Source organism: Mus pahari, chromosome 21 (genome assembly GCF_900095145.1).
Source record: "Mus pahari chromosome 21, PAHARI_EIJ_v1.1, whole genome shotgun sequence".
Classification (NCBI taxonomy): domain Eukaryota; kingdom Metazoa; phylum Chordata; class Mammalia; order Rodentia; family Muridae; genus Mus; species Mus pahari.
The window spans coordinates 28,855,651-28,871,858 of NC_034610.1; the positions used below are offsets into that span (position 1 = coordinate 28,855,651).

The 16,208-nt window shown below is 46.1% G+C and overlaps 1 protein-coding gene across 1 annotated transcript in view; it reads left to right on the forward strand.

Annotated features, from left to right (window-relative positions):
* The window catches only part of Mthfd1l (methylenetetrahydrofolate dehydrogenase (NADP+ dependent) 1 like), a 184,297-nt gene extending 173,072 nt beyond the window's left edge, over positions 1-11,225 (forward strand). The window contains exons 27-28 of the mRNA XM_021220926.1: positions 3,209-3,326; positions 10,657-11,225. Of these exons, the coding sequence (XP_021076585.1) occupies positions 3,209-3,298 (90 nt within the window). The 3' untranslated portion in view covers positions 3,299-3,326; positions 10,657-11,225. The remainder of the gene's footprint in view (positions 1-3,208; positions 3,327-10,656) is intronic.
* Positions 11,226-16,208: the final 4,983 nt, after the last annotated feature.

The window sequence follows — 16,208 nt, forward strand, 5'->3', positions numbered from 1 at the left end:
GGTCTACAAAGTGAGTTCCAGGACAGCCAGGGCTATACAGAGAAACCCTGTCTCGAAAAACCAAAAAAAAAAAAAAAATTAAAAAAAAAAAAAAAAGATTTATTTATTTTTATATGAGTACACTGTAGCTGTCTTCAGACATACACCAGAAGAGAGTATCGGATCCCATTCCAGATGGTGGTGAACCCACATGTGGTTGCTGGGAATTGAACTCAGGACCTCTGGAAGAGCAGCAGTCAGTGCTCTTAACCACTGAGCCATCTCTCCAGCCAGCCTGCACCATTCTTAAACAGCCATTAAATTTGAAAAGGAATCAAGACTAAAACTATAAAGTAGTTATAGTCTTTAGGCTCCCTTCCCCGGTCTAACTCTGACAAGGGGCGGCCCTCCTGTTTCTCAACAGCTTATCCTTTTCCCTAACAGATCATATTTGCCAAGGAGTGAGCGCATTGGACTTATATACAGAATGGGCCCGGGGCAGTTAGTTGTTCCTGTCGCTCTACTTCCCTTATTTAGAAAGCACCCCCCACCCCCAGGTTACTAATTTAAATTTATAATCGCCCCGGAAAATCAAATTCCAGAATTGGGCGTGTGAAACAGGAGGCCCCATGTGGGGGTGCCCGTGTGTAATCCCAGCACCCAGGAGACAACTCACGTGGTTTCTCCCTCATGTTTGTGAATTGAGCAGAGTGCAGTCTCTGATGAGGGGTTTTCCGTGCCTTAGGCAATCGTTAGCTGGCGCAGGGTGGGGGTGGGGAGCTCTTTGAGTATTTTTATTATGTATATGTCTTCTCCGCATATATGGCTGTATACCGTGTACCTACCTAGTATCCATGGAGACCAGAAGCAGGTATTAATTAGATCCCCTGGAACTAGAGTTATAGACAGCCAGCCCTGAGTCACCCAGGCCTCAGGCTTAGCAGCAAGCGCCTTTACCTGAGCCATCCCACCAGCCCTCACGCATGTTTCTAAACGTTGTTGATAGAAAGTGTGGTTCCTTGTGGTCCGGAAAAATCTGGGAGATTAGTCCTAGTTAAAAATCAGGGTCTTGAGGACAAAAAGCTGGGTTTGTTTTTTTTTTTTTTCTTCTTCAACCTTTACACAAGAATCTATTAATGTGGCATGACAAGCCCAGAGATTTGATGGCTCCTCGTTTCTTTTAAGCGGGACAACACACAACTAGCACAGAGCCCCACTGACCCCGGGCCTGTGGCCAGAGGTCAATTCCCAGGCGCTCTTTCTTCTGTAGGGCTGTATGGGATCTAGGAGCTGCGCCCTGATGGCCGTTTGTTACTGGTGGAGAACTTGGTATGAGTGTCACAGTGTGATGTGGAGTTAACATAACATCACTCCACATCACTCTTCCTCGGCAGGGAAGGTCTTGCTCTACAGAGCCTGTGGGTTCTTGTCTGCTGTCCCTTATCCCACATAAGTCGTCTCAGAAGCGATTGCTGCATCGTTGGAAAGGAATGTGGTAATTTTGCCATTCCACGCATGTCTCTCCTACTTAAATAAGCTGAAAGACATCTCTCACTTCCTGACGCTTAATATCTTGGCTAGTTTGATGTCCCAGTACTGTGACCAAATTTAGAATGACGAGAAGACACGTGTCCACTCTCCTTTCAATAGAGTAACACAGTAGTAACCAGAGAAACTTTGATTCCGTGTTAGGAGCCTGCCCTTTAAGAAGGCAACCTTTAAAATACAGCAGGGCCCCAGCCACTAAGTCAGGTGCCACAGTTTACATTTAGTTCACTGTTTGAGATCCAGAGTGTCATTACCCACCCGTATGTGACAACGGGGTGCCTTATTCTCATCTGTGCTCAGAGGCCTTCGTAGCCATGACACTCCGACACTGCAGTCCTATCGACATAGCACCACGTGCTGGGCCTTCTCCTTGCCCTACTTCAGCCTCCACACTCCAGGGCCAGCAGGCAGAGTGGTCAGTGAGAACTACCAGGGGGCCCCATGGGCGCCCCACCTGGCCAGCATATAAAGGAGAGTGGCACTAAGGTATTAAGGCTCTTCGGAAGTGAACGAGTCACAAGGAAGGACCGTGGGCACCCTGTGAAACGTGGTTTCTAAGCCATGCTGCGCATCTGTGTCACCGAGGGGCTTGCGGTGGTCCCAGGCTCCCATCCAGCAGATCTGTGGCTCTGATTTCCCACCAGGCTCCTGGGCTGAGTGAGGAGAGTCCATAAGCAGAGACAGGCATGAGAGAGGGCAGCACGGGATAAGAACTGCCTTCCACCTTAGTAGTTTTCTGTAGAGAACTGTGGGATGGGAGGAAGCCGAGACACTCTGCAGGCCATCTTATGAAGAGTGTCTGGGGACAGGCAAGGTTTCTGTATGACACAGAAGTCAATCTGGCCTCCGAAGAGCCAGAAACCAACTATCACCTCTGCCTGATGGACAGACAGCCTCCCCCCATGTGCCATGGAAATCATATAAATACCTCTTCAAGGTTGTTAAGGAAGGGAAATGGGGGCAGGAGCTGGAGAGATGGCTCAGTGGTTAAGAGCACTGACTGCTCCTCCGAAGGTCCTAAGTTCAAATCCCAGCAACCACATGGTGGCTCACAACCATCCATAATGAAATCTGACGCCCTCTTCTCGGGTGTCTGAAGACAGCTACAGTGTACTTACATATAATAATAAGTAAATCTTTTGAGGGAGAGAGAGAGAGAGAGAGAGAGAGAGAGAGAGAGAGAGAGAAAGGAGAAAATGGTAGCTCCTTCAAAGCATCACTCAACACAGGAGCTCCTGATGGAAAGGGCGAGTTTGCACTGTGCCCAGCCTCTAGTACAGTTTGCAGGCTTTTGCTTTGACAAAAATATGTGCATGGTCTTGGTGAGGAGGCAAGTCTGGCCCCAGCCACGGGGGCTGGTTTCAGGCTCTGTATGCAAATTGGAATTGGAAGGGATGCTTTGAAAATCACTGGTGGCCGCTGTGTGCCTGTGGGACCACAGGGAATGTGAAGAAGCAGCTACATTTGGGGGTGGGGGTGGGGTGATGTGCTTTCTGTCAGTACGTGATCTCTTTGCAGAGTGGGAAGGCAGGGGGCAAACCGACAGGGCCGTCTGTGTCCATAACGGAATGTTATATGTGGCTGGCGTGAATTGCCTGGCTGGTTTATGTCTGGTGGACCGTGCCATGATTAATCACCTCATGAACTTTGCTCACGTGCAGTGTTGTGTTTTCTCTTCCAGATGAGCACAATGCCAGGGCTGCCCACCCGACCCTGCTTTTATGATATAGACCTTGACACAGAAACAGAGCAAGTCAAAGGCTTGTTCTAACGGAATGAAACTCACAGGACTGGGCCAGGTGAGCTACTGAGATTTGGGTCTTGTTGTCAATTTAAATGATGTCTTATGTCTTTTTTCTTGGGTTTGTTATAAATGCAATCGAACAAGTAAATTGTTCCCTAGGTCACTACACAGTCAGCCCTAATAGGACTTGGAGCCCCTCCCAAGCACAGGCATGCACTCTATGTACCTGGAGTGAATCCTATAGAAGTTGGATCATGAATGTGAACTTGAACGGAGCGCCTCTGGTTGTAGCAAAGGCTGGTGTCTGCCTTCATTTAAGACTGACTTCCTACCTTATTACCCCACATCTGGGTACAGAGTTACGGTTGTGTTAGGGAAATCTTGGGTTCATTTCCCAGGGCTTCCATAACAAAGTAGCAAGGACTGGGTGAGTTAGAACAGAACTGCTGTATCTTGTTGTCCTGGAGGCTGGAAGTTCAGGGTCAAGGTATCAGTTGAGCAAGCGTCCTACGCCCTCTGAGGGATGTCACCGCATGGTCACCACTACCTGCCTCTTTGGTCACTGACTTTCTCCTGTGCCCCTGGCTTCCTGAGTCTTTCTCTTGTTCTTTTTAGTTTGTATATGTATGTGGTGTAACCCCTGGTTGTTTTCAGAGAGATTTGGGTTTTTGAGATGAGAACACACTAAATAGCTCAAAGCTGGTCTTGAACTCCTGATCCTCCTGCCTCACCCTCCCAAGTGCTAGGCTTACAAGTACCCACCACCACACCTAGCACTTTGTCCTCTTCTAAGGACCCCAGACACATCAGATTCAGGCTCTCTAAGACTTTGGGGGTGAGGGGGAGAGACAAGGTTTCTCTGTGTAGACCCAGAACTCACTTTGTAGACCAGGCTGGTCTCAAACTCAGAGGCCCACCAGCCTCTGCCTCCCTAGTGCTGAAATTAAAGACATGTACCACCACCACCACAGACTTTAAAGACATCTTGATTATCCTGCCAAAGACCCTGTTTCCAAATGCGGTCAGTCTCTATCACAGGTGCCCAGGGACAGTGCTCCTACATACCTTTGGGGGAACAGAATTCAGCTCTTGACTGTGGTTGGGGCTCTTCTGCCTCTGGAAAGACTCATACAGATAGGCACAGGTCTCCCTAGAGACACAGGGTATTAGAACCCTTTCTGGACTCTGGCCCCCTTACGTTAAGAAGGTAGACTTTTATTCTACGCTTTTTAAACCACTCAGAGCAGAGGGATGTGGACTGTGTTGCTGTCTGTCCTAAGGTGTTCAAGCAATACCTGCTGGCTTCTGCCCTGGCTGTCTATATCAAGAAAATGACTACTAATCTTCCTGCCTGCAACTCATAGTCAGAAGTTGTGACGGCTCAGAGCTCCATTTACAACCCATAGATCAATATGTCCTCACCATATTCCCAAAGTCCAGTCTCCATTCCCCCAGCCCAAATGTTCAATTCCATCCCTTAGCCCAGAAGCCCCCCTTCTTGGCATCAAACCCTGTTCTGGGTTTTTGGGCGGGTTTCTTTGACCTAAAAATGCTTCAGCACCTGTGTGTTGAGACCCTAAGTGGGATGTAGGATTTCTTTTCCTTTGGTTGCTGCTAACAGTTTAATGGGGTTTAAGGGAGTTCATGCTTGTGGAAATAAGAGGACGACCTCTGACATCCTCCTTGGGAGTTATGTAGTTTTGCTATTGTTTATTTTAGGTAGGGTCTCCTACTGACCTGCAGCTTGCTAAGCTAGCTAGACTGAGGGCCAGGGAGTCCCAGGGTTCCTCCTGTCTCTGCCTCCACAGCCCCAGGATTACAAACACATACCACTATATCTGGAAATGTTTTGTCTGTAGGTTCTGGGAATCGAACTCAGATCCTCGCGCTTGCAAAGCAAGGCCATTATTGAGTCATATGGCAAGTCTCCTCACTGTTTCAAGTTTGGGGAAGTTCCTTGTTTGGTTTTAGATTTTTTTTTCCTATAAGGTTTTTTTTTTTTTTTTTTTTTTTTAATTAAATTAATTTAACAATGATCTGGGCTCCGGTGCAAAAAAAAATAAGTGAGGAGCCACTTAAATGGCCTCATGTTGAACTGAGGTGTGGAAATGCCGTGAGAAGGGTGTCGGTGCCTGCGCGTGTTTGTTGTTGAGAAGCGGGAGCTCTTGTGACTCTCAACTGCAGCCATGTGGCTTGTCTTCATCTTCCTGGGAAAAGAAAACCCCCAAGAAGGAAATCAGATGAGTGTACTGAACAAAGGGACCATAAGCTTAACCTTTGGTAACAGTGCTATTCTTGGTCTTTTGTTGTGGCTCTCATCTCCCAGCTAGGCCTTGGGAAAATAACAGTATTGTTTTCTTTTAGACCAAAAGTTGAACCTTCCCCTAACTAATTTCTTTTCGTGTAAAGAATGCTATAGATAGCATATCTGCCATTTGTCTCCAGAACAAGTGTGTGCAGATCTCTCATCTCTAATGAATAGTATTTTCTCCAGACTTTTGGTCAGTTTTCATTTGTTCTCCAAGTAAATCATATGAGCCCAGTTATACTTTCATTAATATGGTTAGGACTGAGGTAATGTCAGGGATGCTGTACCAATGCATACACCTGAATAAATTTCTTGTGACTTGTCACCCATGTCTTCCCTGGCAAGCATCCTTCCAGATTTTTGCTGAAGATGAAGCAATACAGAAATGGCCACTCAAGGTATTAGTTCTAGCACTTTTAGAGGTGGAGGCAAGATGATCAAGATTTCAAGGTCATCATCTTGGCTATGTAGTGAGTTCTAGGTCACCCTGGGCTACTCAAACCCTATCTAAAATAAGTAAAGAGCTGGAGAGGTAGCTCAACAGAGGACCTACATTTGGTTCTCAGCACCCATATTAGAAGGGCTCAAAAACACTTGTAATCTTACATCAAAGGTCTGCTGCCCTCTTGTGGATGGGATGGATGGATGGATAGATGGACGGATGGATAGGTGGATGGACGAACACACAAATAAAATGAATCTCAAATTACATAATTAAGGGCTGGAGAGGTGACTCAGCGGTTAAGAGCACTGACTGCTCTTCCAGGGGTCCTGAGTTCAATTCCTAGCAACCACATGGTGGATCATAACCATCTGTAATGGGATCTGACGTCCTCTTCTGGTGTGTTTGAAGACAGTTATAATTGTACATAAAAGAAATAAATCTTTTTTTAAAAAAAATTACATAATTAAAATGGATTGGGAGTCTGTGGTAATGATCTTCTGGCATTCTAGATACTGTGCTCAGTCCTAGCACAGCGGGTGTTGTCCCCGTAAATCATAGAGGCTTCAAGCAGATTGGTCCTCCCGACATGGTCTCAGAAGGATTCTGGCTGAGGGCAGTCTGCATCCCCACTGCGTAGCACTGCTCTCTTAGCCACCAGCATGTATTATTTTGCCACACCAGTCAACTAGCATGGAGAGATCCAGCCAGTGAGGCATTGTGTTTCAGGACTGTAACAGACCTAGAGACGTCAACACACTGCATAGCTAATGGCTACAGAAGCCAAGATCCAACCCAGATTAGCCAGCTCACAGTGTGACACATCCCTTACACCCCATTCCCTACAGGAACTTAGGCCCATTCCAAAAGATGGTATCAACTGGTTAATAAGTTTGGGTTTTATTTTGTTTTGTTCTGTTTTTAAATAACCGAAGATAAGTATTTGGGTATTCAACTTAAAACTCTCGAGTTTATCAACACTCGCTGTAAAAAGGACTTCAGTGTGGTGGGGACAACCTCTTACCTCAGCCTCTACTTGAATAGTATTGCTTCTCACTTATCCAACACTAAATGTGAAATGACAAAACTCCATTCTCGGCTTGCTGGGCAGTAGTTCAAAACCCATCATTTGACCCTGCTGGAACAATTGAAAAGGGATCTGGTGGCCTCAGATAAAAGCTTTTTACAAATAACCACTCCTCTCCTTGGCTCTTGTAGACATATTTTCTGTTTTCCATGACTCTCCAAAGTGGCAGTCCAGAACCACTTCTATGAATATCCAGAGAGGGCTGTGGCTGGTGAAGGTGCATAAAATTAAAAAAAAAAAAACATTTCATCTTGGACAGTGCTCCAGCATCAGAAATGTACGCGCTTTGCCTTGTTGTACTTTATTGGCACAGCAACACGGGGATGATCATTCTAAAGCCTCAGCTGCAAGGAAGGGCAGCGCAGTCGCAGTCACCATCCTTCAGGAACATGCTGGACACTTGCACCTGTGCCCCTCTTGGGAACAAAGGGACACTAATGACTAGTTTTGCTTCCTCCCATTTCTCGCCCTTCCCACTTCCCTCACTTTCCCTCCAGGAGACATCGTGAGACTGAATGGGAACGTGAGATCAAGGAGTCCCCAGGACTTGAGCTCAGCCTCCTCCCTTTGTCCCAAGACTTCCCTGTAGCTCTTTTGCTATTGTTAGCAGGAGCTGTGACTCATTCTTTTGGATGTCACTAAATAGAAATCTTTCAAATAAGGTTTGGCCTCGTGAAATCCATCCCGTGCTTGCAATCTCTTGCCACGAGGTGTTTGTGTTTCATGGGGAGGGGTGCTGTGCCCCCTTCTTCTGGGTTCTTGTTCTCCACCTTGATCATATTGCTGAACCTCCAAACGACCCATATAAGAAAGTCCAGCAACTTACTGAAGAACCAGGGCTGCCCTCCCTCCAACCCGCTGTGTGATGTCTAGTATGCATTGGGATTCACTGTGGTCCCACTGGAGATGTCTCAGCAGAAGTCCCTTTTCTAGAGTTCCACCCATAGAAGGAAACCCCATGTCAGCTCACTTCTTCCCTAATATGCCTTTAGGGAGGAGAATTTCCAAGTTACTCACTGATCCAAAGGTACTCTTGAGTCAGGTGGCCACAGGCATGCCTTTCCGTGGACAGGCCTGATCAACCCCGACTCCTATATCAAAGGGGAGCCCATGGTAACACCTCAGCCCTATGATTTGGGTTTTGAAATTTATCTTTTTGCGCTACCACTAAAGTAAGCACACATTGATTCTTTTCCCTTCCAGGCAAGAGTCCAAGGAAATAGCAGCCCTTGCTGCTTAATCCTTTCTGGCATCCGCTAGCTATTGTGACTGAGTCTTCCATATCTAGGTTAGGTACCAACTCTGGCCTTCCTAATCTTCCTTTAGAGGAACCTCGGGCACAATACACTTCCTGAAATGGGATGGTTCATAAATACTTTAGACTGGGGATGTAGCTCAATAGTCGACCACTCGCCCAGCATAAGCAAAGCCCCAGGTTCCATCTCCAACATCATCATGGGTGCAGAGTACGTTATGTACTTCATACTTCTTAAGTATGTTCCCAGTGGGAAAACTTCCAAGGTTGTTTCTCCTTATATTAGTCTCTTTTTTTGTTGTTGTTTGTTTTGTTTTGTTTTTTTTGAGACGGGGTTTCTCTGTAGTCCTGGCTGTCCTGGAGCTCACTCTGTAGACCAGGCTGGTCTCGAACTCAGAAATCCACCTGCCTCTGCCTCCCAAGTGCTGGTATCAAAGGCATGCACCACCACTGCCCAGCATATTATTCTTATAATGATTTTTTTGTTTTTTTGTTTTGTTTTGTTTTTTGTTTCAAAGCAGGGTTTCTCTGTATAACAATCCTGGCTGTCCTAAAACTTGATTTATAGACCAGGCTGGCCTCAAACTCACAGAGTTTGATCCTGCGTGCTGGGATTAAAGGCATGCACCGTCACGTCCAGCTAATAATTCATTTTTACATTTTCACCTTAGCTGTTGCCCAACTTTCATTTCCATCTTTAATTAGACTATGCATGGTTTTACCAACCCGTAAGCTTTCCGTACACGTGGGACCATTGCGGATGCTGTGGTGCATGTCTGTAATCCACATCTTGGGGAGGCTGAGGCAGGAAGGTTGCAAGTTCAAGTCCGGGCTAACATTGATCCCATGTTTCACAAAAGAAGCAGCGGGGCGTGGTGGCACACGCCTTTAATCCCAGCACTGGGGAGGCAGAGACAGGTGGATTTCTGAGTTCGAGGCCAGCCTGGTCTACAGAGTGAGTTCCAGGACAGCCAGGGCTACACAGAGAAACCCTGTCTCGGAAAAGAAGCACAGAAACACAGACTCTTCTAGACACAGAAGCATAGGGCACAAGGGCAGTGGCTTAGCCAACCAAGCTTCCATTTCGCACCTCAGCAACCTCAAAGTTCTCACAGCACGGAGGGTGTGCCCAGCCCACAGAACCAGCCCCCTCGGCCCAGCAATACCTTCCCCTCCTCAGGATTCACTGGTCACTACAGTGGTGAAGAGCCAGGGCCTGCACCAGACAGCCCTCTTAATGGGACATTTCTTCTTCTCATTCCTGGTTGTTGTACTGACTGTGTCTCTGTTTTCTGTTTACTTGCCTGACTTGGACTCTGATGTCGGGGGGTATTTGAAGTTCTGTCCTCCTCTCCATCACTGTCTTCTGTCTTTAAACTGCCCGGGCATCTCCCTGTCTCCAGACCGTGCAGTTATCTGTGGGAGGCAAACCTACCCGATGTCAGCAGAGTGAACTCTTTTGGCCCACAAATAAATCCCTCCGTGTGTAAACTCAGATGAAAGGCCGCATACTGGCATTTACAGTTTTCCCTGGAGTGGGAGCCTGTTTTCTTCTGGAACTTGGTTGTTTTGCTTGGTTATTGTTTTTCAGATATAGTCTGGTCACTTTCTCTTTCTGAAAGATTGCAGGGAGCTGGGAATGTGGTGCATGTCTGTAATCCCACAGCTTCAGAGGTGGAGGCAGGGGGATTGGGACAACAGCCTATACTATGCAGAAACTTCAAAGAGAGCCTGAGTTAAATGAAACCCTATCAAAAAAATAAAAATAAAATAAATGAATACATTTTTAAAAGTTAGAACTTGCTCTCTCTGCTCTCTGTATTAAACAGGAGCAGGAATCTAAGGCAATCAGATTGTTCCTCTAAAACCTATAAAAGTCCCTGGCTCATATATGTGTATATATATATATATATATATATATATATATATATATATATACATACATACACATACACAGGCACAAAATCTGCAAGTCATAGAAATTGTGGAATGTCTTGGAAAGTGGAGAGACCACCTTGAAGGACAGCACTGACTTGTGGTTGTGGAGCACTACCTCAGCATCTTGCTGTGTATTTGTGTGGTGGTCCACTTATATGTGTGCTTATATACGCATGTGGATGGGGAGTAAAAGACTAACGTTGGGTCTCATTCTTCAGGTGATAATATTCCAGTTTTGGTGATATACCAGTTTTTAATATTGGACTGGAGCACACTAAATAGATAAGACTGACTGGCCAGGAAGCTCCAGGGAGCCCTGCCTAATTCTCTGCCCTGATTCTCATTTCTCACACAGAAAACAGCTCACACAAGAACCCCAGCCTATAAAACCACGACACAAGTAAGAGTTTAACACCAGAGGAAAAGGCGACTTGGCTCTGAGACGTCCGCCCCCAACCCCCCTGTTTTTCAGAGTCTTCAAACGAAAAAAAAAAAAGTCTCCTTGCCTTTTTGCTGCAGTTGGAGAAGAAAATGAATTTTGAAATCTTGTTATGCAATGCTGGAGAAATCCTGAGACAGGCCAAAGACTGCTTCCTCATACCAGCCAAGCGGTGTCCAACAGAAGGACCTGCGCCACATCTGGAAGGAGTGAAGTTACTCTTGGTTCCGATAGTGTTTACACCATTTCTGCTGCTCATACTTTAGAAAGTTTATTTTATGAGGACTAGGGCTTTGCAAGAGTGTGAACTAAAGGCTAATGCTTCCGTCTATGGAGTTTTCGCTTTCATCTTTGTCATTCTTCCTTCCCTCACCTGTGTTGGGGATGGGGTGCCAGGCCTCCGCTTGCACGGTCCAGCGCTGTGCTGCCAAACTGTACCCTTTGTTTTTGTCTTTGAACTGAAAATAAACATGTGTTCTAGAAAACCACCCTACAGTGTTTGACTAGTAAAGCCACTCACCGGATGTCACTGTCCTTGTGAAGCGTTGGGGTTGCCACCTGGCACATTTGTGGCAGAGATGGCAAGTGCATTTGGAACTTTATAAATGACAAGAAGACAATCGTGTTGAGAGAAATGTCTAGGCAGCCGAGACTGTGGAAGCCTGACTGGTCTCCTGGAAAAAGGTGCACTACCTATCCACAATGACTTCTGGGCTTTCCCTAACCCTAACCCCTAACCCTAACCCTAACCCTAACCCCCTAACCCTAACCCTAACCCTAACCCCTAACCCTAATCCTAACCCTAACCTCTTCCACCATGAATGAATCTCAATGGCCATTCAACTTTCTGGTCCCACGGGGGTAGAAGAGTGCCTCTTAAAGGTCAGGTGTTTGGCAAATGTTTTTCCTTTGGCCCAAATGAACACAAACTACAGAACGTTCTATGTCCCATTCCCTACTTTTTGACCCTTCCTTATCCCACCATTCCCCGCCTTGCAAAAATATAAAATTATGTAGAACTTAAAACAAAACCAAGGATTCAGAAACAAACAATAAGTGATTGTCCTCGAAGCAGTATAAGTAAAACTGTCACAATAAATATCCTAAATATCCCGGGGCACATCCTTCAGGATCCTTCCTGTCTGCCCTTACGATACCCATTCCAGTGACCCTGCTCAGCTCATAATGTGTCTTTATGTACAGTTTTGCTTGTTCCAAAACACTGTTTGAAAGCTGAAAGGCCCGCTCAGTCAGGGCCTTTCCTGAGTGTAATTTTGCTTAGCGATTCTAAGGCGTCCTTCCTTGTCTTTGCCCTTTCTTAGTGAGTCCACCTCTCCAGATTCACACTTACCCTGTCTTCACAATACTTACACCCATGTGGTGATGGTAAGTTCTCTACAGAAGGTACCCAGAAAACAGCAGCTCATGGTGAGTTCATGTTTAGGGAGTCCCAGTCATGGGGCTGGCGAGATGGCTCAGCAGGTAAGAGCACTGACTGCTCTTTGGAAGGTCCTGAGTTCAAACCCCAGCAACCATGTGATGGCTCACAACTACCTGTAATAAGATCTGACACCCTCTTCTGGCATGTCTGAAGTCAGCTACAGTGTGCTTATGTATAATAATAAATAAATCTTTGGGCCAGAGTGCCCCCCCCAAAAAAAACCTTAAATTCCCAACAACCACATGAAGGCTCACAACCATCTGTATAACTACAGTGTACTCACATAAATAGATAGATAGATAGATAGATAGATAGATAGATAGATAGATAGATAGGTAGGTAGGTAGGTAGATAGATAGAAGATAGATACATTTTAAAAAAAAAAAAAAAGGAGTCTCCGTCACAGGCTCTCCCCACCTCCCAATATGGTCGGTCACCTGCTGTCATGCCTTCCCTGCTATGGGGACTGTGATCCCTTCAACTGTAAGCCAAAATAAATCCTTTCTTTTTCCTTAGGTTCCTTTGTCAGTGATTTAGTCACAACGGTAAAAGAGGTAACTAATCCAATCTCCTATACAGAAAAACAGTTTGGAGTCAAATTGAAGAGCTAAGCAAAATGTCCATAACTTGCCAATTTCTTAAAAGCAGGTTAGTGTCCACAGTGTCTGGGCAATCAACATTGGGCACCGAAGAAGGCTCAGAGTAAACTGAACTGTGCCTGTTCCTGAAAGGCGAGATCCCCACTTCTCATCAGTGGCTTGTGGGGGTGCCGGCCGTCACAGGCAGTCCATGTTCTAAACAGAGCACATGCATGCAACACAGATGCAGAGATGGATTTCCCAGGGGCACCCGTGACGATGGCTGCTTGGCCTTCCTTAACATTTGCTTCCCGAAATGGAAGAAAGAAAAGATGTCACAAATGGGAAGGAGACCTCAGTTGCACCTTCAAGATGAAAACTAAATCAAATCTGTAGCTAGATCACCCACCTGTGATCTCAGCTTTGTCATCTGGAACCTCCTGCTCTCCTTTCTCTGAGCTACTTAAGCTTTAGGTAGGCAGTTCCACGGGTCCAGTGCGCAGCCTCCAGACCTAGCGTGGCCTCCCCAACTCCAAGCTTATGTATACGCTGTTTTAGCTACAGTGGTCTGCTCCAGGAGGCAGCAATAAGTAATCAGGCCCTGTATATTCAAGCTGTTTGCCCCCTATGTGGTAAGTGAATATAGATAATCTCTCTGCACTGTTACGAGTAGAACCTTCCCCCAAAACGTTTGGGCTAATATTTACATTTACACAAGCTTTATAATCATTACGTTAGAAAAGCTGGTTCTAAAACCATCTTTATTAGAATTAGCAGAGATCCGTTGTTGTTGTTGTTGTTGTTGTTGTTGTTGTAGTGAAGCTTTTTCTGGGGATGTGACTCAGCTGGGAGTGTGCCTGCCAACCCACTTAGGAAGCCCCAAGCTCCATCCTCAACATCACACAAAACCAGCTCTCAAGAGGTAGAGGTGGGGGCTGGTGAGATGGCTCAGTGGGTAAGAGCACCCGACTGCTCTTCCGAAGGTCCGGAGTTCAAATCCCAGCAACCACATGGTGGCTCATAACCATCCGTAACAAGATCTGACGCCCTCTTCTGGGGTGTCTGAAGACAGCTACAGTGTACTTACATATAATAAATAAATAAAATCTTTAAAAAAAAAAAATAAAAATTAAATAAAATTAAAAAAAAAAAGAGGTAGAGGTGGGAGGATCAAGGTCAACTTCGGCTAGTTTAAGGCTAGCCCGGGCTACATAAGACTGTCTCAAAGATAGACAGATGGATAGGTAGGTAGGTAGATAGATAGATAGATAGATAATGAAGCTTTCTTTTCCTCTTTGAAGTCCATATGCCCCTGGGGATTTTTATTTTTTTAACACGTTTACTAGATAATTATTCTCCAAACTAAGGATTAAGAATTAACCTGACCTCCACTTTCACATCATCACTGAGCCAGCACAATACTAACACACAGGAGGTCTAAGTAAATACTCCGTGAAAGGTTGAATGATCACCGATGGCAGCAAAGTCTGGCCCAGTGCCACCCCTGCTAAATGTTCCTGTTACAGCCCTGTCCCTTCCTCCCTCCCCTTCAGAGCAAGTAACTCAGCTGATCCCCCCCAGGCTTTCTTCCCTAGGCTCCCAAGTCCCCCAAGTCTAATTCTTTTACATGTGTTTGACATAGGGACTCACTCTGTAGACCAGGCTAGCCTGCAACTCGAGATTCTCCTGTCCCTGGCTCCCACTGTTGCCCATACGCAGCTCCCAGTTTACGTCTATGACTCCTTAGAAAGATTCATTTAACAGCAATGGAGAGATGACGTCGTATGAGTTCCGAAGCTCCCATCCCCCCACCTCCGAACCTTGTCTAACAAGCCACCAAGAGCTGAGTAGACACTCAGACAAGACATCAACACAGCTTGGAGGGTAAAAGAAAGAAGCTGAGCCTCAAAGAGCAGAGGCTATATCTACAAGCAAGGCTTTACGCCTACCTGACAAGGGATTCCCTCCAGGTTTTGCATTTATTTTTATGAAAATCAGGTTCTGGTAAGGGTTTCCAAAACAGTCTAGCTGGGCCTCTTGAGTACTCATCTCAGGATTAAGATGAGACTAAAGGCAGATTTGTTCCAAAAATGGACCTGTGCCCCGTCTCTGTTTTGGGACAAGCCAGCTCGGAGGAAAGCAGCAAGAACGCTCTGCCCTTGCCTGAGGTTACAGTGTTTATGTAACAAATCAGCTCAACTTAAATATTTCTCATCGCTCGGTCAGGGCTGCAGACCTCTGCCCGGCACATCAACATGAATGTCATGTGTTTATGTAGCCCTGTGTGGGCATCTATATTTATGCAAAAAGGACCTCAAGAGTTCAAAGCCAGTTAATATTTTCAAGCATGCATCACGTCGCTTGCATGTTTGCTATAAAGATGGCAAAGAGACAATTTCTCAAAACCACCAGACTGAGTCTGTTTGCGCGCACACTTGAGAGCAGAGCCATTTAATGAATGTGTGTTTGGCCAAGTCTTACAATTAAGGAATTTTTCTTCCTCGGTAATTGCCTGGGCCCTGATAATTCTCCTCTAAGTCAGTCTCCTGATGAGCCCCCGCCTTGAAAGAGACAATGTGTACCAGACCAAGAGCAGAGACAGACACGGAGAGAGAACATACAGGCTCTCCTGGGCTCAGGACAAGCCAACTAGAGAAATGCTTTCCAATGTCAGCATGGAGTTTGGAGCCAAAGGAGTTTACAGGGACCAGGAGAAAACAGTACACTTAGCATAGCATCCCCTCTTGCGGAGTCTCGGATGTATTTAGGGCCTCCTTTGAAGACCTGAGTTCCCAGAATACCACCAACCTCAAACTGAGAGTGCAGAGATTAGTCCAAAGCCGAAAAGAAATTATTTTTAAATTATTCATGCTACCTTGCTCGTCATTAGAACAGAAAATTGAAGTAACTGTAAATATGTATACACAGAAGTTGACAGGAAAAGAATCGTCCACAGCAAACTACAGATGGACAGAGAAGCCCACTTAAGTACTAAATAATTAGGGAGGCCGGGAGCCAAGGACGGTGGGAGGTCACTAGGGAGTGGGGAGCTGGGACAAAGCTGGAAGCGGCAGGGCGTAGGACCCAGGAGAGGGACCCTGGTGGTGGAGCAGAGGCTGGACGCACAAGCCAAGGAGCCCAGCTTGTGCAGGGAGAAAGCCATGCGCAGGGCGTTCTGGTTTCTGACAGTTCTGAACTCTGAGAGGCAGAAGTGACAGATAGAGCCTCTTGACAAAAAAACAAGTGCACCACGCTGTAGGAGACATCTCAGCTGCATAGCCTGGACTGGCCGCACTGCAGAGCTATATACAAAAGTTCTCCAGAGGAATGGCTGCCCTTGCCCCGCCTCTGCTATGCAGCCAGCATTAGTGACTTTGTCTCAGATCACTAGTACCCAAAGAATGGAGTGTGGTTGTGTGTGTGTGTGTGTGTGTGTGTGTGTGTGTGTG